This window comes from Fundulus heteroclitus, chromosome 23 (assembly GCF_011125445.2).
Source record: "Fundulus heteroclitus isolate FHET01 chromosome 23, MU-UCD_Fhet_4.1, whole genome shotgun sequence".
NCBI classification, from domain to species: Eukaryota; Metazoa; Chordata; class Actinopteri; order Cyprinodontiformes; family Fundulidae; genus Fundulus; species Fundulus heteroclitus.
In genome coordinates this window covers 647,171-670,447 of record NC_046383.1, presented here as the reverse complement: position 1 = coordinate 670,447, position 23,277 = coordinate 647,171, and the positions used below count along the sequence as shown (strand labels likewise).

At 37.4% G+C, this 23,277-nt stretch overlaps 2 protein-coding genes across 2 annotated transcripts; both read left to right on the top strand.

The window, feature by feature from the left end:
* The first annotated feature begins 5,291 nt into the window (after positions 1-5,291).
* LOC118557509 lies at positions 5,292-7,697 on the top strand. The gene is made up of 6 exons (XM_036127639.1): positions 5,292-5,306; positions 5,414-5,740; positions 6,669-7,019; positions 7,214-7,339; positions 7,420-7,463; positions 7,572-7,697. Exons 2-6 carry the CDS (start codon positions 5,419-5,421, stop codon positions 7,695-7,697), a joined length of 969 nt encoding a protein of 322 aa, XP_035983532.1. The 5' UTR covers positions 5,292-5,306; positions 5,414-5,418.
* Positions 7,698-17,348: 9,651 nt separating this feature from the next.
* Positions 17,349-19,478, top strand: LOC118557508. Its single transcript, XM_036127638.1, has 4 exons — positions 17,349-17,369; positions 17,477-17,803; positions 18,901-19,248; positions 19,459-19,478. Exons 2-4 carry the CDS (start codon positions 17,482-17,484, stop codon positions 19,476-19,478), a joined length of 690 nt encoding a protein of 229 aa, XP_035983531.1. The 5' UTR covers positions 17,349-17,369; positions 17,477-17,481.
* The last annotated feature ends 3,799 nt before the right edge of the window (positions 19,479-23,277 follow it).

The following is a 23,277-nucleotide window of genomic DNA, read 5'->3' as shown; positions in this document are numbered from 1 at the left end:
AGCCTATTATAGCATAATTGTAGGGTACTTACCCTTATAGTAACAATGAAGAAATTCCTGTTGTGGTAAACTCCACAGCAGAATCTAAGCCAGAAATTCCGACGGAATCCATTTATATCCCTCAAGACTTTTGTAGGCCTTCAGTGATTCTCCGGTGTAGTGGGAGGGAGAGTTGATAAGTCCACTATATCCACTTATTTCAAAATCACGAATCCTGCAGCGTTGGCTACCAGATGAATTGTTTTAAAAAGCACACAAGGAGCTAAGTATGGATCACAAATTTTTAGTCTGTTTACTTAAGTTGTTTATCGCTATATATCGCTTTGAGAAAGTTAACTGCTCCAATCCATTCCTCTCGTTAATTTCCATGCTTTCTGATCCTGCCAATATGGCAGTGCAAACCAAATTGGTCACGTAATGTGCGGAGCTCCATTACAGCCCTGCCATGGTGGAGGCCCATGGAATTTTTCAGGTAACAAACAAACTCCGTGCATTTGCTTCCCAAACATCTGATGAAGAAGTGTAATCTTCAATTGCTTGAAATGTTTCTAAGCTAACTGTAGTTAGTCTCATTATTCTTAACATTCCAAGAATCATATATCACGCTGGTCTCATGCAGAAGAAATTAATATACTTATTATGACCATATTCTCAGCTGTCAGTTTAATTTTGACAACAAATATTTTTTAACTTTTTTTCTGATCAATATACTTAAGCTCATTAGTCAGTTACTGAGGATAACCCGTGTGCACCATACATGGTAAATTTGTCAAGGTAACCTGCTTTGTATAACCATAAGGTTAACCATAACCATAAGGTTATATGGTGCAGATGATATTTTGTGATAATGTATGTTAAAATACAGAATTATGTAATCAAGGCAACCATCATGGCAACAGGTGACTGAGCGGCCAGTGGACAGGCTGGTGGTATCTGTGAAGGGGGGTCGGAGCAGCGGCGGCGTGGTGCGTGGTCCGATGACAGCTGGAGGAACCAAGGCTATCCGATAAAAATCCTCAGCCCGGCTTGGTAAAGCCAAGGGAGCGTCGGGTTATTGCTTGAACACGGGGAACGTAGGAGCAGGACACAGAGAGATCTGAGTTGGGCTGCTCGTCTTGGAACAACAGAACGTCGGCAACGCTGGGAACGGGTCCAGAGCGTGAGGCGACCTAAGGCACAGGAGACAAGATTTTAGCACAAGAAGGAGGCAAGTTTTCACGAGCCAGGGGCTGTTGAAGTGTACCAAACAAGGTTAACACCCTGGCGTCCTCCAGCTGTCAGGGCGCTGTTCTTATAGTGCAGCCGCATGCAGCAGAGCAAGCTGCAGGTGTGTACCATGCCCACCTGCAAACTCAGGTCACCTGTGGGGAGAGCAGAGAAAAGATATAAGGGAATTATTTCAGAGATCGTCTGGGGATGTAGTTTTTAGTAGTATTTTTAATTTACTAAGAAGAATAGGCATTATGGGGAGAATATAATAGATTAAGATTGATCCATACTCCAATCTGGAAGGTGGCGGTAATGCACCTAAAAGTTGTTTGCCAACTGCCATAAAAAAAAAAAAAAAAAAATATATATATATATATATATATATATATATATATATATATATATATATATATATGTGTGTGTGTGTGTGTGTGTGTACAGTACACGTGTGACGTGTGCTTGGTCTGTACGGTACTATGTACGGTGCAGACCAAAAGTTAGGACACACCTTCTCATTCAAAAAGTTCTTTAGTTTCATGACTATGAAAATTGTGGATTCCCACTGAAGGCACCAAAACTATGATTTAACATATGTGGAATTATATACATTATGTATATAATTATGTACTTAACAGAAAATATCAGTTGTGGAGGCCAGGTCATCTGGCGCAGCACCCTATCCCTCTCCCTCTTAGTTGTTCTAGAGATGTGTCTGCTGCTAGAACTCTGTGTGGCATTGACCTGGTGTCTAATCTGAGCAGCTGTTAACCTGCGATTTCTGAGGCTGGTGACTCAGATGAAGTTATCCTCCGCAGCAGAGGCGACTCTTGGTCTTCCTTTCCTGGGGCAGTCCTCATTTTTTTGTAGCGCTTGATGGGTTTTGCGACTGCACTTGGGGAAACTTTCAAAGTTTTGCGAATTGTTCAGACTGACTGACCTTCATTTCTTAAAGTAATGATGGCCACTCGTTTTTCTTTACTTAGCTGCTTTTTTCTTGCCATAATACAAATTCTAACAGTCTATTCAGTAGGACTATCAGCTGTGTATCCACCTGACTTCTGCACAACACAACTGATGGTCCTAACCGCATTTATGAGGCAAGAAATCCCACTTATTAAACCTGACAGGGGACACCTGTGAAGTAAAGACCATTTCAGGTGACTACCTCTTGAAGCTCATCAAAAGAATGCCAAGAGTGTGCGAAGCAGTAATTAAAGCAAAAGGTGGCTACTTTGAAGAACCTAGAATATAAGACATATTTTCAGTTGTTTCACACTTTTTTGTTAAGTATATAATTCAACATGTGTTAATTCATAGTTAATTCATGCCTTCAGTGTAAAGGCATCGAAATTTTCATAGTCATGAAAATAAAACTCTTTGAATGATAAGGTTTGTCCAAACTTTTGGTCTGTACTCTACACACACACACACACACACACACACACACACACACACACACACACACACACACACACACACACACACATGATCAAGCTGTGCCTGTAATACATTTCATACTACAGCTCCCTATGCTGGTACTGCAAAAGGTGCTGTTTTTCTCCACTTGAGCACCTGCCCCCAAAATATCTGAGTACTCCTCTGAAGACCTAACAAACTTGGACAGAGTCGTTTTACACTAAACAGATGCGATTAAAACAATTTATTTTATTGTGATTGTTGTTTTCTTTTTGTGAAAGAGAAACGGTGCTTGCTTCTAGTGAACCACATAAAATTCTCTGGCTGATTATTTGAGTAAAACTTACAGAACCAATTAACACTAAAGAGATTGATAAAATTATTAGAAGGTCATTCTTGGTAAATTGTTATACTTTTCTTTACATAATGTACCTCTGGTTAATGACAGAGACTTATGTACAAATGTGAACATGTAGTATTAGAACTTGTGTTAGACACTCACCAACGTGTGATTTGTTCATATTTTTTTAATTTTCAGTGGTTTCCTTTTAGTCACCACATCCTCATCTGCAGGCAATGGGCAGCATACCCTCACTAAAGCCTTCACAGAACTTTCTGTCTAACAAACGGTTTATTTTCCATCAAGCGGCTTTTTTTTACGTGTCCTGTCCAGCAGTGTAGCCCAACGACTGACGGAGTGTGATAGGGGAAATGAGTGTCTTCTTTTGAAAACTTTCCCCTCAAGAAAGTACAATGCATCTTGCAATTTTTCACTACTACTGTACAAACAGCTACACAACCTATTAGTAGTAAGCTTTTTGTTGAACATCAAGTGTTATGTCTATGAAGAATGTATGCTGTTTTCAAAGTGGCAAAAAAATTGTACACTATGTGGGTTTTGGAATGAAGGTTTGTAAAAGTTTTCCATTGCCATGTTAACACAGACTCACTTATTTCTCAGATACTGATCGCCTGGCAATGTTGGGATAAAAGTTCAATGTTTTACAGACTCGATATGTAAGTGTTTCCATGAGGTTAAACTGATCCATCAACAGACCAATGTTGGTATTTTATCTACAGTAAAACCCAGCTTGTGACCCTTTGTGTCATTAACCTTGGATCTATTAAGAAACCTTGGCAGGCAGGCAACATGATATTCAAGCCAAACACAGTGTTGTGTTTAAAACGTTTCTTATCAAAATTCAGGATGACAGTCAGGGATCCTTTGCAGGAGTAGGAGACCAGGCAGAGCTTTAGAAAGCTGGCTTACTCGCTTGCAGGAGAAACAGGCAAGGTAGCTGGGGCTAGGTCCAAGTCCAGGAGATCAGCCTTTGTCATTCACGGGTGGTCAGAGTGAGGTGGGCAGACAAATCTAAGGGCTTGGCAAGGCTTGTTCTTGTGATAACAGTCCAGGTTGTGCCCCAGAAAACAGTAGCTCCAATGGCAGACATTGGCTTGGCAGGGCAGGAAGATCGGTCATGGTCAGAACATGGAAATCCTGCGCACAAGCAACGAGTTTTGGAAGCAGACGGAGCCAGAGCAGCCGATCTTGGAGGCTAGTAGCACTGGACCAAGAATCATGGTGGTCAGCGTCAGAGCAGGAATTGTGGTGGCCGGCATTGGAGGAGCTGGACTTTTGTTCTGTCAAATATAAATCTGGTTTCCAAATGTTTCATGCAGCTGAATCATTAATCTTACCTATGGTTTTATTTAATTGACAAACCAACTGGTGGAATATGTGTTTGGTAATTTTAGGTTACACTGAACTTATTTTAGAAAAAAGACAAAAGGCAGATCCAACTGTAAACATCTGAAGTGGTTGAGCTTCTTTTTTGGGATGAGTATATGTCCAGAGAGTCCCTCAAGTAATTTTTAGCCTCTGAGCCATGTCCAGTGCATCTCCACCGATGTACAAGTTCCATGTAATCACAAACAGGCTTGTGGTTCCCATGACCTGGATCGCTAAGATTTTGCACAGGTATAATGTTATATGTAAAGATCAACAACCTGTAAATCAAATTTGTATAATATGGTTAACCTATTTTTTAATATAATAAAAAATTCCCCGACAAAAATTCAGGTGTGGTAGCTCTGTTGATGTTTGTGTCTACTTAAATGGGTGTTTCACAATTTAAGTAACAATGTTATAGTTCAGAGGCTAGTCATTTGTTTTATTTGTTCAGAAAGAAATCTTTGCAGGGATCAAAATTCATGATCCAAAAACATGAACAACATGATCATAGTGTTGTTCAAAGATGTAACAAAAACTGGTGACACTAGTTATAACATTTTGTCACCTAGATTTTGCAATTTCCTCCCTGCCCAGAACATTTGTATCAGGTTTGTTTGCAACCTTGTTTTCTGTGTATGTTTTTGTCTTTAGCAAAAAAATAGTGCTTACAAAACCAGGAGATAGTCAATATATATATATATATATATATATATATATATATATATATATATATATATATATATATATATATATATATATATATGAAGGCTCAACTATGAGAAAAGACATACAGGAAATGCCCTATCATTGTATATGCTGTAATAACCAATCAGATGCATTTGACAGGATCGTCACACCTCCCCCAACTACATAAGGATCTACTACCTCAATGAAGACAGATTCATCATGACTCTGTTATGGCTAACATTGTTACTTTTTCATCAAGGGTGTAAGTACTTTTTACATAAATTGAGACAGAATTTAATTTAATTCAAGTTTGTGAAATATGTATTTTGGTTCTGTTCAATCTAATATTGTGCTCCCCCCCCATTGCAGACTCGATGGTTCCAGTGGTCACAGTTGAACTGGGTCAATCTGTAAATTTGACGTGTGCTTTTCAAATGAAATATCAGAGCAACACATGGCTTTACTGGTTCAAGCAGAGTGCAGGAGATACTCTGAATTTAATAGTGATGCAGCAGAGAAGGACATCCCCCATGTATCAACCAGAATTCTCTGATTCAAGATTCAATGTAACATACACCAAGCATGGCAGCAATCTTACAATTTCATCAATAGTTGAACAAGATGAGGGAATGTATCACTGTTCTCAAAAGGACACACTTGAATCTACGTGGAATGGGACCTATCTATCAATAAAAGGTAAATAAGTAATTTTCTTCTTCCACTGTTTTTAAGATCCTTTAATTCACAAATTAACCAGTGTTTATCTGAAATGCAACTGGACATGATTATGTCATTAAAAGAGGTATCCTGATGAAAAATGTTTTAAACCAGCAGACAAAGTATATTTTCAATGTTCAAGTCAAGTAAACATCTATCTTTTATGTTCTCTTTTTGCCTTGCATCATATAACAACATTTGACATAAATGCATAAATTTAGAGAAACCAATCACCAAAAATTTCCCCATACATTAAAACAGCAACGGATTTAATACAAAAAGCTGTGGAAAAGCAACCTAAAATCCACAAACCCCTCAATAAAAAAATACAAAAACAATCTAAACAAAAATGTTCTTACATAAAATGAAATTAATATTGACAAAATTTTTTACCATAAGTATTATAAAAATCTTACTAACAATTTAAATAACTGAATTTTTAAAAAGTGAGAACTTTAACAAATATTTTAGAAAGAACAGTACTTTGCCAGGTTTAATTAGTTCTCGTATACGATTAAAGTCGGTGCTGTAACGGTTATATTCTCAAACAGTGATGTTCACGCAAATACATAAAAAAATACCAACTGTATACATACTTGCATATATATATATATATATATATATATATATATATATATATATATATATATATATATATATATATATATATATATATTAAAATAAAAAACTTAAACAAGTACACTTTGTACCGCACATTAATGTACATATGAAATATGACCATAAATTAAGTGTCCAATATTCAATTTTCTCACTGTAAAAGTATTTTGATTTAATACAGCCTCTCATTACCAAATGTGATACAAATTGTCTATTTTCAAGTATTTTACATCTAATATGAGTTTGTTTAAATTGTGCTCTAACACAAATTACCATTATTGTCCCATAGAAAACTCTATGAGAACATCAAGCTACACCGTGGTTCAGGAGTCAACATCAGTTCATCCTAAAGACTCAAAGACTCTGCAGTGTTCAGTTCTTTCTGACTCGGATAACAAAACCTGTTCAGGAGAACCCAGAGTGTTTTGGTTCAGAGCCGGATCAGCAAAGTCTTTTCCTGATATTATCTACACGGATGCAACAGGAGCTGAGAATTGTGAGAAGAGATCAGACACTGAGAAGAAATGTGTTTATAACTTCTCCAAGAACGTCAGCTCCTCTGATGGTGGGACTTACTACTGTGCTGTGGCCACATGTGGACAGATATTGTTTGCAAATGAAATAAACTTGGAAATTGATGGTAAATATATAAAATTATTAATTATTAATTATTTATTAACAACATACCTTCAGTGTGGGTAAGAATAAAGATGTAGTCTTAGCTATAAGCACTCCAACTGAAAATCCCTTAGCTAGATTTTAGCCTATCCAGATGTAATTAAATGGTTTGCACGTGTGATGTTGTTTATTGATTTTTGTCTTATAATGTTCCAGGATTCAGTGTGTGGTCACCAGAAGCCATGATATTTATTTTTTCACTCTCTGCTGCCTTAGCCATAAGTCTGATTGGTATGGCTGTCCTCATAAGCTCCATCAACAGGATCAAATGTGATTGTCAAGGTGATTCAAAATTCTTTTCTCTGACTTATTTTGTAGTAAATGGTTGCCTCTTTATTTTACTGTCTACTTTTCTTATCCAGAATCTGTTAAGGTGCAAGAAGACTTTGGTCAGAACAAGCAACAGGTAAAGTGTAACGGCTTCTTTTATCAAGTGTTTTGATACATTTTTAAGTAAATGAGTTTCATACATTTTTATTTGGCTTATCCATTATTTTTAAATGGATTTCCTTAGAACGACGAAGACAAAAGGATGTATTCTGCTGCCATTTTCGCCATGATGAAAACTGACAACACTAAAAGAAAGAAAATAGCAGAAAGACAGATGATTTTTGTTGCCATAAAAGCCTTCGGTCGTTAAGAAACTGTTCTACTTGTCCTGATTGATCCAGTTTACGGTTGTTTCAAACTATAAATTTTAATGTACATCAAATGTATTGGATCGCTTTGAATAAATATGATTAGCAATTGCTTTTACTTAATTTAGGTATGTTTTTTCTGTTTAAATTGACATTACTGAAATAAGGCCAATATTGAGGACACACAATATAATCAAGGGACTAAACAGATGTTAAAGGATCTTTATACTGTCACAGTGGAAAATAAAGTACTTTTGATTGGGTAAATTCTGTTCTATCAACAGATAGAATTTGTCTATTTGTTTAATAGTTGACGTCTATTTGAGCAGTGGAGGTTTGTCAATAGGGCACGCTATGGTGCTGCCTACATAACAATTGCAAGAAAAACAAATAGACAAATTAATTTATAATGGACCTCAAAATCCATCCGCAGGTAAGTACCTGCGGATGGATTTCTTTTTAGGGTAGAGTTTATTGTTGTGTTGTCAGCCCTGACCTTTGGTGCCCTTCATTCAGTCTTTTATCACCAGCCGCCACTGGTTTGAGTGAAGACATTTTCTTTCTTTACAAACAATGGCGTGTTGGTTTTGTCACACAGTGAATAATTTCAATTTCTTTTATCTCTGTCATGTTAATCACTCGTGTTTTTTTCTTAAAATGTGATGCTCATTGTGATTGTTCTCTGTTATAGTTACCTGTATGTATCAGGCTTTTTGTGGTGACTTTACTACATTGTTTGTTTTGCTTTTTCCCCAACACATAAACTGTTAGTGTCATACTACCAGATTACTCGATTTGTTTGATTTTCTCATGTGTTTATCTTTAATTTCTTTGAGTCCTGTCCTGTGTATTTGTTTTTTAGCTCTTCTGAAATATTGCTTTGGGGACATCCCTGGTAATCTTACCACTTGCTCCCATGTCTCATTAAAAGTTAATTTACTTTACATCTGAATGAGTTCATGTTGTTTTAAATTTATATTTATCCCTACCCACAAACTGTGATCATTTTACAATCTAACAATAATGGTTGAGTAAACTGTAACAAGTATAACAAGTAAAACCACTTGTGTCTGTACACATTTTAAGTTGCAAGCTAGAGGTAAAAATGTATATGATAAAACAGAGAAACAGTCAAATATAGAGAAAGAAGAGAAACAGATAAATCTGTGCATAAAGACTGATGTTGCTCCTTTCTTTTGTTCTCTGATATATTTCTGTATTAAAAATCTTCTTCCATTATTCTGATGTAAGGCTGTTTTTTAATTATATCTAAGTGAACAATCATAAATAACAGATATAACTGCATGAACATCAATATGGTATTTATAAACAGGATCAGAGGTAAATTTACAAAAACAGCAGAGTGTAATCAAATTAATAAACGGTGTTCAAGGCCCATCCTAATCCGTAGTAGAGCATGTGGACAGAATAAGATTAGCTTCTTGATAAATACAGTGGCTTGTAGAGACAGGTTCTGTCTCAGCCGCATGAAGAGCTTGCTGCACAGCTGCTTCAGACAGTGTCCATATGTTTATCAGACAAGAAAGCATTTGGAAATCAAATAAACGTAGGGGTAGTGACTGCGATGTGGTTGCCACTTTCAGTGTTGGTACAGATTATCTTTCTAATCAGTTTGTTCGAAAACCCAAATTGAATTCACCTATGTTCAGGAAACAGTTTTCAATAAAATGCGCTGCACATATAAACATAGCAGTCTCGTATTGGCGAAGTTAGCTTTAGGTTGGATATTCGTGCTCCGTTGCTTCAGCAGTGAGCTAGCACACAGAGTGGTAGCACCAGATCAGCCCCCATGTTTCATCTCGAACAGGATTTGCGGTCTGCTGAAGCCGCAGACTGCAAATATGCAATGGCCAACTTAAAACTAACTTCACAGCGGCAGGCAAGCTGACAGCTTTGCCAGGGCCCGGGACAGCACAGTCTTTTTGGGCCCCCCCTCTACACCTGCCGCCACCACACACACACACACACACACACACACCAAAACAAAGTCAACTTAACTGTATACTTCATGCCCTGGAAATATCTGTATTGGATACTTCATACTGGATATTTTCAACCCATCTATTGAATTTAGTGCACTAGTTGATCTTTTCTTCATAAGAGAACAGCAAGCACTGCAGCCAAAACATTGCCTTTTTTGACCTGCTGTATATTAGCCAGTCCCTAAGCTTGATGTATCAGGAAACTGTCGACCTGTGATTTTTATTTTATTATTACAATTAAATAATAATAATGTTATGTTCAGTGTTTTCCCTAATCCACCTCTTATATCTTTCAACCTTATGTAATTTTGTCTGTGTTGTGTGCACCTGCCTATTGCTTTGATCCTATTTATTTCCCCGTCGTGGGATAAATAAAGGATTAGCTAATGTTATCTTATCTTAAATAACACTTTTTAATGGGATATATGTACTGGGTTCTTTCAAGGTCTTAATTACATTTTCTGTGTGGGCTCCAGTAACATATGATAGATAATATCTACTTTGAAAGTTAGATAATATCTAAGGTCTGTCGGGGCAATGACAGAGGTTTCGTCTCCTCTCTCCGTTTCTGTGGCTAAATGTTTTCTTGCTCATGGTTTTTCACGTGCTTATATAAAATTGTTGTGTTTCCACTGAATTTAACCGGCTTTTTACAAAACATACAGCTTGATTTCATTTACGGTATTAAAATAAAGCCAAACAGCGCTTCTTTCCCTCTTCAAGTTTTTCCGCTGCTGTGGTGTTTCCCTCTGTCCAAATCTCTGAGCAGCAGCGCACAGAGCGGTTGTTTGTGTGGGAGCTTAGTGGGCGGGCCAGGCTGAGCCTGCGTGCTGATTGGCTGGTGCCGCTGAGCCATGTACGAGAGGGGAGGGGGAGCAGCAGAGTGCTGTGACGACTGGGAGACTGGTGAAGCTGCCCCAGTTGCGCGCACACTGACTGACACTCTGACCATTTGTCAGTGTCAGTTTTGGGCCCCCCCTTCTGTCCTGGGCCCGGGACAACTGACCCGTTTGTGCCCCCCTGCCGGTGGGCGTGCACAGCGGTTCAAACTGGAGTTATAATTGTGTAGTATTTCCCAATAAATTAACTTCAGCCACTCTGACTCTCATGTCATAACAGCTCCTCTTTTTAGAAGACATTCTCTTCTCAGGTGGAGCAGTCAGACATGCTAGCACGACCAATGCCATTAAATTAGTGGGCCGGTATCAGCTGCATCAACAGTCAACTTCTGAACTGCTATAAAGCCTAAACAATTACTGGCAGTTGCTTTGAGGTAAATTCAACATAATTCTTAAAAGTTTTTTTAAGATATGCAAAAAAAAAAAAACTTTGTGTAAAAAATATAAAATTTTAAACATGTTACTTTCTTTATATAAAAATAAATGTCCAGTTTCCTAAAACACAAACAAACCACAAAAAAACACTTCATAATTAGATTAGTCCTCCCATTGACTCCATCTTGCAGCATCTTTATGTAGACCCCCAACAATGTTACTGTCTGTGGGGGTTGGGTGGCTGGCCTTTGTTCTCTTTCAGACTGCAGTGTTGAGGTGGAGGGGGTAGGTGGTGGTTGACTCTGTGGGGTTGGTGTTGCCCTCCGATACCCTTTTAAAAGATCAAATACGCTGACATACTTTGCTGACCCAACTTGGTCAATGCATTGTTCCATCCTGGTAAGAGGATAAAGGTCTGCTTTAGTAATACTATTTACTTTACGGTAGTCAGCACAGGGTCTAAAAGTTGAGTCAGACTTCCTAATTAGAAGACAGTGTGATGCCCAATTCTATATATATGGTTCCACAATATCATTTGCCAAAATGTATTTCACCTCTGTCCCCAACTGTTGTTTCTTCTCCTCAAATACTCTTTAAAATTCTTGTTTATTGGGCTTAGCCTCTCCGGTGTCTAGAGCTTATGAATAGACCAGTTCACGCGTGACGTCACGAGCTACATCCGCGCTACATCTGTGCCAGAATTTGCAGTCTACACTTCATCTCCGGTAAATGTAACTTAATTTTGCACTAGTTATTGTTCTACTTAAATAATTATATAAATAAAAAATTAGGATATATACTTAAGTCAAGACTATTCGTTTCGTAATAACATATGTACATGTACAATGTATGCAAACCCTCTGGCATGAGTCTGTGAAAAGGATTAATAAGACAAAAACACCAAAATAATCCTTTGTGAACAATGTTTTTTATTTAACCTACCGGTGGTGGGTCTTCCTCTTTGCTGAGGCGCTGTCTGTGTCCGACTCCGCTGTCGGTTGTTACACAAACATGTCTGAACATGTCCCGATATGAAATAATTGTAGCCGTCCAGTGATTTCATGGCTTTCATGCTCTTTCGACTGTACTGGCCTGCCGTGTTTATAATATAGCTGTATATGGAAACACTTGGCCAACTTTTTCACTGACTCGCTCCCTTCCTTCAGGGATGGAGTAGTTGCTGTGTGGATCTGGCAGTCGGATACCATCAACCATCAACTTACTCATCTTGTGATACGTTATCTAAAGAACAAAAATACGTTGAGAACTCGTCAGTTTCTTTGTTTGCGTCCGCGTGAGCTAGCATGGGTAGTAACATTTGCAGACGTCTTGCGCTTCCTTTTCTGTGGGGTGAACTCCCACACAAACAAGCAGTTGAAAAATTATAAATCTCTGGAAGCTCACCTTCAGTTCCCTCACGGATGGCTGCAGGATCTGCAGATTTTCAGGGTCAGCTATCATAAAACCATCCTTTTCATGAAGGTAGCTGAACATCACATGCACACACACTTGCGTCACAACAAACATTTAAAGGCTGCTTACTTGTTAGGCACCTTTGCAAAGTAAAATAGTGCAGTAGTGTGTTGTTTCTAGTGATTTGTGTAAAAGGCTATTTTGATTTGAAACATTAAGGCTTTGTTGACTGTATATTACGACTACTACCTTTTGATGTTATTGCTGTTATTAGAGTCACCATTTATTTCATTTTTGTAATTATACCATTTTTGTAAAATTTTTTTACCTTAAGTTTTGAACTCAGTGCCTCAGTAAACTTCCCTTTGGGTCATCATCTTGGGGTCACCTTGGGTCATCATCTGTTCCTCTGGCCAAGTGCACTGTGCACATGTCTGGCTGACATTGCAGAGTCATGTACACATGTTGAGGCTCTCCTGTTTAAAACTTAAGCTGCTGTCTGGATACGGGGACAAAAACAGCCTTCACTTTATGCCTAGGTGTTTTGCACAGCAATGCTGTTGTAACTACTCGGATTTACAAGACCTTTTGTATCTTAAGCGTAGTTGATTACAACACCTCTGTTTACCTGTTCAATTTAATACTTGGAGTATTTTGTCCCGGAAAGCTCTTTTGTTGCTTTTTAAATTTACAAGCCTTTGGCCTTTTGTATTCATTTGATTAGTGTCCCATATTTACACTCGTTCACTTCATGTATCCCTGTATTTGACACAATAATGATGTTGCACCTGCTTAGATTTATTAAAAATGTTTGAATTTGATAATAGTGCAACTTTTTACCTGTTCACTTTATGCTTCTGGGTATTTTACATAGTGATGTTGTAGTTGCTTAAATTCATGCACCTGTGAGCCTTTCGTGTTACCTTGAAGTTTCAATGTTCATCTACGGCCCCAGTTAACTTGCTCTGATCCCACTACATTGGAACAATATATAGACCGGTATGTCTTGATGCTTTCCAACCTCAGTATTAAAGGTGCATAGCCACGTGATTTGACTTATTTTTATGTCAGATACTCACTCTGGTTGCATACAAGTTGCTATGAAAGATTATCAAGTCCTGCTTTCATATTGGTTATTAATTTGGTGTTTTATGCTTGATGTCTGCTCAATTTGTTAGTAAATAAAGCTTTTGTGTATACAATTTTTAACAAAGTACTTCCTGCACATGCGCAGGAGGGATTAAAACAAGGAAGTGACTAACGGCTATTAGCAACTCTAGGTGAAACAATGGAGAATGTCCCAAGAGCTAGTGAAAAAACAAAACAAAACAAATGCAAAGAGAATGATTCTAAGAGGGAAATAACTAGAATGCCACTGGGAATACAGTTTCAAGAATCAAGAATATTTTATTTGTCACCATGGTGAAATTTCTCTTTGCCTACTCCCATTCACATTATTCATAATGAAGGCAAAAACTGACAAACAGGCAATGAACAAAGTTTACTTTTTTGATAATAGTGTGCATCTCAGCAGTTAAATCACAAACAAACTCAAAATAAGTCTGTGAATCTAACCTTTTTCTAAGACGAAAGCATTGGCAATATGCCTCAGGCACTAGCTCACTCACCTTGAGCATATAGCAACAATGTTGTTCCAGCTACTATATTTTTCAGACTAATAGAATTAACGTGTCTATGTCTGTTTTTGTTTGTTTTAGTGTTGGCAAAACAGGAGCATTTTTGTGTACCCCTTACAAAAGTTTAGCAAACTGAATCAAAAATAAACAAACCTAAGTTGGCCATATGATTAGGCGCTTGAGTGAAAGGCTATGTCTTGATTTTTAAAAACTCAGTATGTTATGTTTGGGAACTAAATAAAGGTAGACCTACGACCAGTCAACCATGGGTGGAGTTGTTTTACACTGAACAGATGCAATTAAAACAGTTTGTGATTGTAGTGTACTTTTTGTGGAAACTGAAATAGTGTCAGTTTAGCGTATCAAGTTTAGCCACAGCAAGTTTTTTTTTTTTTTAGGTTTTTTTTTGCAGTTTATAGGTAAACTGAATAAAGGGTCAACAAATCACAAATTGTTTTTGTTTCACAAATCACAAGCAAGTTATTTTGCTTGTAGTAAACCACCGCAGATTTTATGTTGAAAACCTGCGGAACCAATTAACACTAAGGAAATTGATACGATTTTTAGAGGGTCATACTTGGTAAATTGTTATATTTTTCTTAACACTATATGTTAACATTTCTACATTGGTCTCTGCCATTAACCAGAGATACATTGTGTAAAGACATGTTCTTTTTAATGTTTTCAGTGGTTTCCTTTTAGTCACCACATCCTCACCTGCAGGCAATGGGCAGCCTACCTTCACAGAACTTTCTGTCTAAAAAAGTGTTTATTTTCCATCAAGCTTCTTTTTTTAACGCATCCTGTCTAGCAATGTAGCCGTCAGAAATGTTATCTGAGCGGCAAGGGGAAACCCAACACATTTACTTTCACAAGTATTTTGGCTTTTGCTATAATGCTCTGGTTTATATATTTATAAATAAAAACTATCAGAATTTGCTTAGGGGTTAGTTCAATTGCAGTAGAACCAGAGACAGAATTGAAAGGGAAAAAGAAGAGAACGATAGAGACAGAGAGATGTGGATTTACAAAGTTTAAAGGAAGAGACAAAGAAAAGAATAGAGAAGAGAAATAAGTATAAAGAGAATACAAGACAACACCCTAGGAGTCTGCTCCTACACCTGCAGAAATAGGGAGAGAAAAAAACAGCGTGAAAACAAAAACATTGGATAACAAAGTCACTGAAAAGTACACTAGATGACAAATACAAGATGTATTTAGTGGTAACTACATATTAGTGGTATCTACTCTGTAGATTGTATTTCTGTGTATCTCTAAGTACCTGAATCCAAAAACCTGTGAATGTGTATATGGGTGTTCTTGCGTTTATAAGATTTCTTGATAATGTTGAATAACTGGCATGGCAAGGCACCGACCTGCTCCCCAGGACCTGTGGCAGGCACGAAGGAGATCAGAGCCACAGACATCCAAAGCAACCCTAGAGCACAGAAGTCAGGGGAAGACAACATTGTTGTCTAATCTAAATCTGGTCCAAATGTGTCACGCAGCTGAATCATCAATCTGTCACGATTTAGGTTTTTGTTTGTTTTGGACTTTTCCGGATTAAGCTCTGTCACCAATCAGCTATAGAAACTAATCAGCTCAGTTCACTCCTCAGCCACCACCCAATTAGCTCAGTCATCTACCAGATGCCACTGTGCATGTGACCAGATCCACCTGCTACAATTAATTAGAGTCAACTCTGCTCACCTGTTCCCGGTCTCCACATACCTGCCTCAGCCAGCTCATCCCTGCCAGAACGTCTCATTTTGCCTCGTGCACTGTTGTCCTGTCACGTTCAGTTTATGTGTGCTCAGACTGTTGGACTTGTCTTTGCCCGTGTTCAGCCTTCACTGATGTAAGTTCCAGGGCCTTTGTGCTGCTCAGCTTCTGCTATTTTCTGTGAGGTCCAGCTGCTTGCTCTGCCCGTTCTGATGGGTCGCCAGTCTGCACCTTCTGGTCAGCTCCTGCTGACCAGCTCCTGCAGTATTCATTCTGCCATTCACCCCACCTGAATCCTCTGGTATTCAGCCCATTACTGCCGGCCTCATTGCTATTCTGCAATAAACTTTTAAAAAACAAAGCTCTGTGTTTGGCTGAATATCGGGTCCCCAGCATCATTCATAACAGTACGCTCTGGCCACACAAAAACTGAGTGTGACAAGGCAGCAGTGCACATGAGGCAAGACGAGACGTTCTGGCAGAGATGAGTTGACTGAGGCAGGTATATGTAGATAGGGGACCAGGTGAGCAGAGGTGACTCTAATTAATTGTAGCAGGTGGATCTGGTCACGTGTACAGTGGTCCCTGGAAGATGACTGAGCTAATTGGGTGGAGACTGAGGTGTGAACTGAGTTTGGATGGTTTCTATGGCTGAAATGTGACAGAGTTTGATCCGGAAAAGTCCAAAAGAAACAAACAGAAACCTAAATCATGAAACAATATTACCAAACATGGTTTTTATTTTCTGACTAACCAACTGGTCGAATATAATTTGCATAGTTTTGTACATTTTAGGTTAGACTGAGCTTATTCTAGAAAAAAAAAAAAGATAAAAGCCAATTCCATTACACATAACTGTAAAAATCTGCAGAGATTTTGCACAGGTATAATGTTACATGTAAAGATCAAATGCTTGTAAATCATATTTGTATAATATGCAGGGATATAATCTCTGCAGGGATCAAAATATTTCAAGTACCACAGGACAATGTTGAACTTTTTATAAAATATAAATTGTTTTGATAATTTGTGTGTTTTGAGAGGTTCTTTATTACAGTGAGGCTGAAAATTTTAACTTAACTGGGGCAAGAAAAATTAGATAAAAATAAATGAATAAATGAAAAAGGCCTTTTAACAGCTTTGGTGATTATAAGATGTTGGAACTCACCAAGCCTCTATAATTAATAAGGATTCATTATCCAAAAACATGAACATCCTTTTTGATCATAGTGTTGTCCAAAGTTGCAACAAAAACTGATCTTCTGGTGGCGCTAGTTATATTTTGTGGCCAATAATATTTTGCGATTTCCTCCCTGCCCATAACATTTGTATCAGGTTTGTTTGCAACCTCGTTTCTGTGTATATTTTTGTCTTTAGCAAATAAATAGTGCTTACAAAACCAGGATATAGTCAAAAAATATATATAAAGGCTCAACTATGAGAAAAGAAGCTCGCTGTACATACAGGAAATGCCCTGTCATCGTATATTCTGTGATAACCAATCAGATGCATTTGTCAGTCAGGATCGTCACACCTCCTCAACTACATAAGGATCTACTACCTCAATGAAGACAGATTCATCATGACTCTGTTATGGCTAACATTGTTACTTTTTCATCAAGGGTGTAAGTACTTTTTACATAAATTGAAACAAAATTTAATTCAATTGAAGTATGTGAAATATGTATTTTGGTTCTGTTCAATCTAATATTGTGCTTTCCCCCCATTGCAGACACTATGGTTCCAGTGGTCACAGTTGAACTGGGTCAATCTGTCAATTTGACGTGTGCTTTTGAAATGAAATATCAGAGCAACACATGGCTTTACTGGTTCAAGCAGAGTGCAGGAGATACTCTGAATTTAATAGTGATGCAGCAGAGAACGACATCCCCCAAGTATCAACCAGAATTCTCTGATTCAAGATTCAATGTAACATACACCGATCATGGCAGCAATCTTACAATTTTATCAATAGTTGAACAAGATGAGGGAATGTATCACTGTTCTCAAAAGGACACACTTGAATCTACGTGGAGTGGGACCTATCTATCAATAAAAGGTAAATAAGTAATGTTCTTCTTCCGGTGTTTTAAAGCTACTTTAATTCACAAATTGACCAGTGTTTATCTGAAATCCAACTGGACATGATTATGTTACTAAAAGATGTATAACCTCAAAGAAAAGCTTGGTTCAGGGAGCAAGGAGGTATCCTGGTTCAAAATGTTTTGAACCAGCAGACAAAGTATTTTTCAATTTTCAAGTCAATTAAACATGTGTATCGTTTGTGTTCCTTCTTTGCCTTGCATCATTTAGCAAGTTTTGAAATAAATGCAGACTGAAAGATTTAGTTTATTTATTGCACGTTATACATCTAAAAGTATACTATTGGAATTGTTCCTCCAAGTACAAGAAAAAAAGTTTTAGTGTATAGATGATGCTTAGTAATCATTTTGAAAAAAAAAAAAACCCAAAACAAAACACACAAACTCTCTGTCAATACTGATTTTGTGAAATTTAAAGGATCTGGTACTAGCCAAGATGGGAAATTAAGTAAATCTATCCTAATTAAAACAGCCAAGAATTTAATAGAAAAGCTGTGGAAAAACAACCTAAGAATAAAAAGAAGGAAAACCTGAAAATTTTAACGGAATTTAACTTAACTTAAATTAAAATTGAAAATCTTTTGTTTTACAATAAGTAATATGAAAATCTTACTGACAATTTAAATAACTGCATTTTTAAACTGTGAGAACTTTAACAATTATTTTAGAAAGAACGGTACTTTGCCATTCTTAAATGATTTCTTATATATGATTTAAGTTGGTGCTGTAATAGTTATATTCTCAAACAGTGATGTTCACACAAATAAATAAAATGAATACCAGCTGTAAGCATACTTGTACATATATTTTTTAAATTGTAGAACTTAAGCCAGTACGCCTGTGTACCACACATTAATGCATGTATGAAATATGACCATAAATTAAATGCCCGACATGTAATTTTCCAAATGTAAAAGTATTGTCACTTAATACAGCATTTCTTTACCAAATGTGATACAAATTGTCTATTTTCAAGCATTGAAAGTACTCTACTTTTCATATCTGAATTTGTTTAAATTGTGCACTAACACAAATTACCATTATTATCCCATAGAAAACTCTACGAGAACATTAAGCTACACCGTGGTTCAGGAGTCAACGTCAGTTCATCCAAAAGACTCAGAGACTCTGCAGTGTTCAGTTCTTTCTGACTCGGATAACAAAACCTGTTCAGGAGAACCCAGTGTGTTCTGGTTCAGAGCCGGATCAGCAAAGTCTTTTCCTGATATTATCTATATGGATGCAAAAGGAGCTGGGAATTGTGAGAAGAGATCAGACACACAGAAGAGATGTGTTTATAACTTCTCTAAGAACGTCAGCTCCTCTGATGCTGGGACTTACTACTGTGCTGTGGCCACATGTGGACAGATATTATTTGCAAATGAAATAAGCCTTAAAAAAGGTATGACATTATTTATCACTGGAGGTGACGTACAAAATGGCCAATTTAATCACAAATATATCTGCTTTGTTCAAAGGAATGACATCAATTTTCTTTGTTTCTAGATAAAACAAATGAAACCCATTTCCTGGTGGTCACAACAGTCACAGCAATCTGTTTGGTAATTTCTTTAATCGGTAATATTGTCTTCATCTACTTTCAAATTCGAAGATCACCACATGAACAAATGAAAGGTTTGTCTAAATTACTGAATTATACCTTTTAGATTTTTTTTTTTACTTTACTTTTAGTTATTAGCTAGAGCCCACATACAATATACAGAGCAATGTGATTTACATTGCATTACTGGTCTGAATCAGAAAAATAAAAAAACACACATAGATATATAACCAACAACCCAGGAGCAGGGTACACACCACACTGACTTTTTTTTTTTAGAAATTTTTAATACAACAACCAAACATGAATTTAAATCAAATGAAATAAACCTGGTATACACTGAATCAGAGTAATTATGTGTGTCACTGTTCCAGAAAACTCTTCTTCACAGACAAGACGCAACTTTAACCAAAAAGGAAATGATGTAAGTAAATGAATCTTAATGACCTATTTTGCTCTTTGTAAAACTAAATAATAAGTCTAAACATTACAAAGTAACATTGATATGGAAATGTACTTTTCTGGACAGACTGAAAGTGGACCAGATTTGAACTACGCTGCGTTACATTTCTCAGAAAGGAAAACGTCAAAAGGAAAAAGGAAGAAAGAGTTAATGACAGAAGAAAGTGTGTATTCACAGGTTAGATGACCAGTGTGAATATATGTTTGTCAATCTCTATGTAAAACCTAAATTGTGAGATTGTAGAGCATACTGTTCTGGACATGAAATTAAAAGTTGTGGATTTAATTACAACGCTGAATGAAAGGCAGATGTGATGAAAGAGGAGAGTGTTTTCAGTATTTCATTATGAGCTTGACTACATATTGTAATGTCTTTTAAAAATTAAACCAGTTGGCTTCTTCTTTGTGTGTGAAAACTATTACACAAGTTCAAAATAAATAAAAAACAGCTCTATGGATGTGGAGCTTTCTGATATTCCACTCCAAAGTTATATAACTTTCTAATATATTGTTGAAACCTGGATATTGTATTTTTCAGTCCTCTGAACTAAAGTAAGAACAAAACAGCTCTAAATACCTAAATATTAAACACACCTATACCATTTTGAACTGTTCCAGACCAAAGCAACCCTCTGCATCTCCCACTCCTTGTGCTGAATTTATTACATGATTATGTTCATTTTCATCTTTTGATGTGTTGTGCCAGTTCATACGTGACAAAAGCTGCATCAATTCGGGACGTAACGGACTGCGTTACCCATGATGCAATGTGGTCAAAATGGCCACCAACTCATGTAGTTCATACGTGACAAAAGCTGCATCAATTCGGGACGTAACGGACTGCGTTACCCATGATGCAATGTGGTCAAAATGGCCACCAACTCATGTGGTCAAAATGGCCACCAACTCCCATCACGCAACACGGCAAAATGGCCGCCGATCAAGATAAGGTTGCTATGGTGATGGCTATAAAAGCCGATCACACACGACAACCTCCCTTCTTCCCTGGCTTTTGGCCAACCCGAGAAGACACACACACACACAGCTGATTCCGTTGGGGTGATTCCCACGCCACGTGTTCGATTGCTCGCTGGACCGAGATTTTTCGACGCAACGGTTATTCCCTGCTTTATAACAGGAGGTCGACTTAAATAAGTACTTTTAAATTCCCTCTGATCAAAAGACTGAGAGACGCCGCATCTCCCAGTGATCGAAGAGGACCCCGCTTTGTCTGGCCAACAAAGCGACTGACTGAACCCGGAGGAAGAAACGAAGGAGCTTCTCCCCCGTCCCGCTGCAGCCTGCGGTCATCTGCGCTCGTCAAGACGCGTCCAGAAAGCCGCATTTCTCGGAGCGCTCCGGACCAGCCCTCAAAGTAACGGGGTTTTCCCCTTTTATTTCTGTTTCACCAACAGGGTGTTTAGAAGTGCCTGGGCAGGCGGTAGAACTTTGTAGGTGTTGGTTAATGCTTTTATTCCACGACGAAGTTGGAATTATTTTGCTGAACATTTTCTCTGTATGTGCATGCATTTTACAATTGATTTGCTGTGTTGATTTGTGATCCACCAAGAACCCCGCCGTGGGTTACTGCTTCATTTATTTTCATCTTTTCCCCTGCTTCCCCCCCCTCTCTCTTTTCGCTTCTCCTTATCAGTTAATTTCTTTGTCCGAGCTCAAGTCGCGGGCTTTGCTTTAAACTCCCAGTTAGCTGCGCCCCTCGAAGCGAGGCATTACCCCATCAGCGTAAGCGTGGTTACGTCATTAGGACCTCCCCTCATACGTCATCGTAGCAGCCATCTTGGGAGGGTGACGTATATCTGAACTGTAGGTAGCTTAGCTGAACTAGCTTTGTGTAAGACATCAAAGCGTCCAGTGAGATTCCCGAAGCTGTTCTGTCTATCAATGCTGATTCGTCAAATGCCGATGTTTCGAGGGCGGTGTTAAACAACTTTGAGTTAAGTTAAGATCTGCTAACCGCTCATTTTAATCCATTGTTTATTTTGTTTTGTTCTTTATTTCCACATATATATTTTGCATGTTTTAGTTTAGTAATGAGTAAGAATTCCAAAGTTGTTTGAATCAGAGAATTACTGTAACAGGGAATTGCTTTTGGTTCAATAAAACCACGACTGCGGAATAGACATTGTTTTGTGTTCAGTCCAATTCACAGTTACATGGTTATTCAGAAATCAGAGCTAACCTCCTTTGGAGTTAACATCTGATATTAATACAGAGACAATATCATTGGATGGTGATAAGGAATAAGGATTTAAACTCTAATTGCAGTTACATTGGGGTTCTCACAGCCTGCTGGATAAACCTGGTCGGTTAACAGTCCGACCTGATCATTTATTCCAGCATAAATGAGTTCATAACAGCAAGTTAACTAATGCATTAGTGGTATAAATACTTATAAGCTTATAGCTAACATCACCACCATTTGAACTATATTTGTTATAGCGAAATTTTGAGTTGAATGATTTATTATTTAAATTATAATACCAAATTATAATTAATAATAATAATAAGCATATTCAACCAGCTTATGGCATAACAGATGCATACCTAATGAAATGGTTTTGGTGCTTAAGTTAAACATTGCTGATTTATTGTATAACAACAGAAAATAGTACAGAAAACAGAAGTCCCCTTAATTATATTCTGAACATTTGTTTTATATGTTTAGGCAAATCTAAGTTGGCTGCTTTTATGATTTTTGCAGTATTAACAAGACTGTCATTAACCACATGTGTTTGTTTTTGGGTTTATTTGTATTTAAACTATGATCATTCGTGGATGTTCTTTCATGGTTTTTAAGGTCTTGCCATATCAGTTAATTTCTCTGTATTGAATTTCTTACATATTTCATGTTTCCTTTTACTATTGCATTTTGGTTTAGGTTCCTATTTTAGCGTTACACTTTTTCCCCCTTGGTTTGTAGATCCTCTTGTTTTAGCCCAGCTCCCTCTACATCAGTGCCCATATTCACAAAGATTCTCAGAGTTCTCTCAGAGAGCCCCTTTTTTAGCCTAAAAATTCTCACCTAGGAGTGTTAGTTGAAAAGCGATTCCCATCGTGCGTCTTTGAGTAAGGAAATTACAGAAATTTCTGTGATGTGGTTGACCCCAATGTTAGGTGTAACGCTGTCTTTTAAGAGCAGTGATTGGTTGACAAGAAAAAACAACACAAATGCACTCCTAGTATGGAGAAAAATTAACTGATTAATTAGACTGAATTCAGAAATGCGTGTCATGTTGATAAAACTTGGCAAAATTAATTGTCACACAGAATCAAAATCCTTGGACTTATTTATATCTTAATCATTATTTTGATTAGCTTATTTGTTTTATTTGGTAAACATTTTACTTCTTCATCTATTTGATATTAACGTACACTCACCTGTCAGCA

Coding starts and splice junctions, on each gene's coding strand:
- LOC118557509 (XM_036127639.1), top strand. CDS start 5,419: ATGGTTCCAGTGGTCACAGTTGAACTGGGTCAATCTGTAAATTTGACG. Junction 5,741..6,668: donor GACCTATCTATCAATAAAAG/GTAAATAAGTAA, acceptor ATTGTCCCATAG/AAAACTCTATGAGAACATCA. Junction 7,464..7,571: donor TTGGTCAGAACAAGCAACAG/GTAAAGTGTAAC, acceptor GGATTTCCTTAG/AACGACGAAGACAAAAGGAT.
- LOC118557508 (XM_036127638.1), top strand. CDS start 17,482: ATGGTTCCAGTGGTCACAGTTGAACTGGGTCAATCTGTCAATTTGACG. Junction 17,804..18,900: donor GACCTATCTATCAATAAAAG/GTAAATAAGTAA, acceptor ATTATCCCATAG/AAAACTCTACGAGAACATTA. Junction 19,249..19,458: donor TGAAATAAGCCTTAAAAAAG/GTATGACATTAT, acceptor TCAAATTCGAAG/ATCACCACATGAACAAATGA.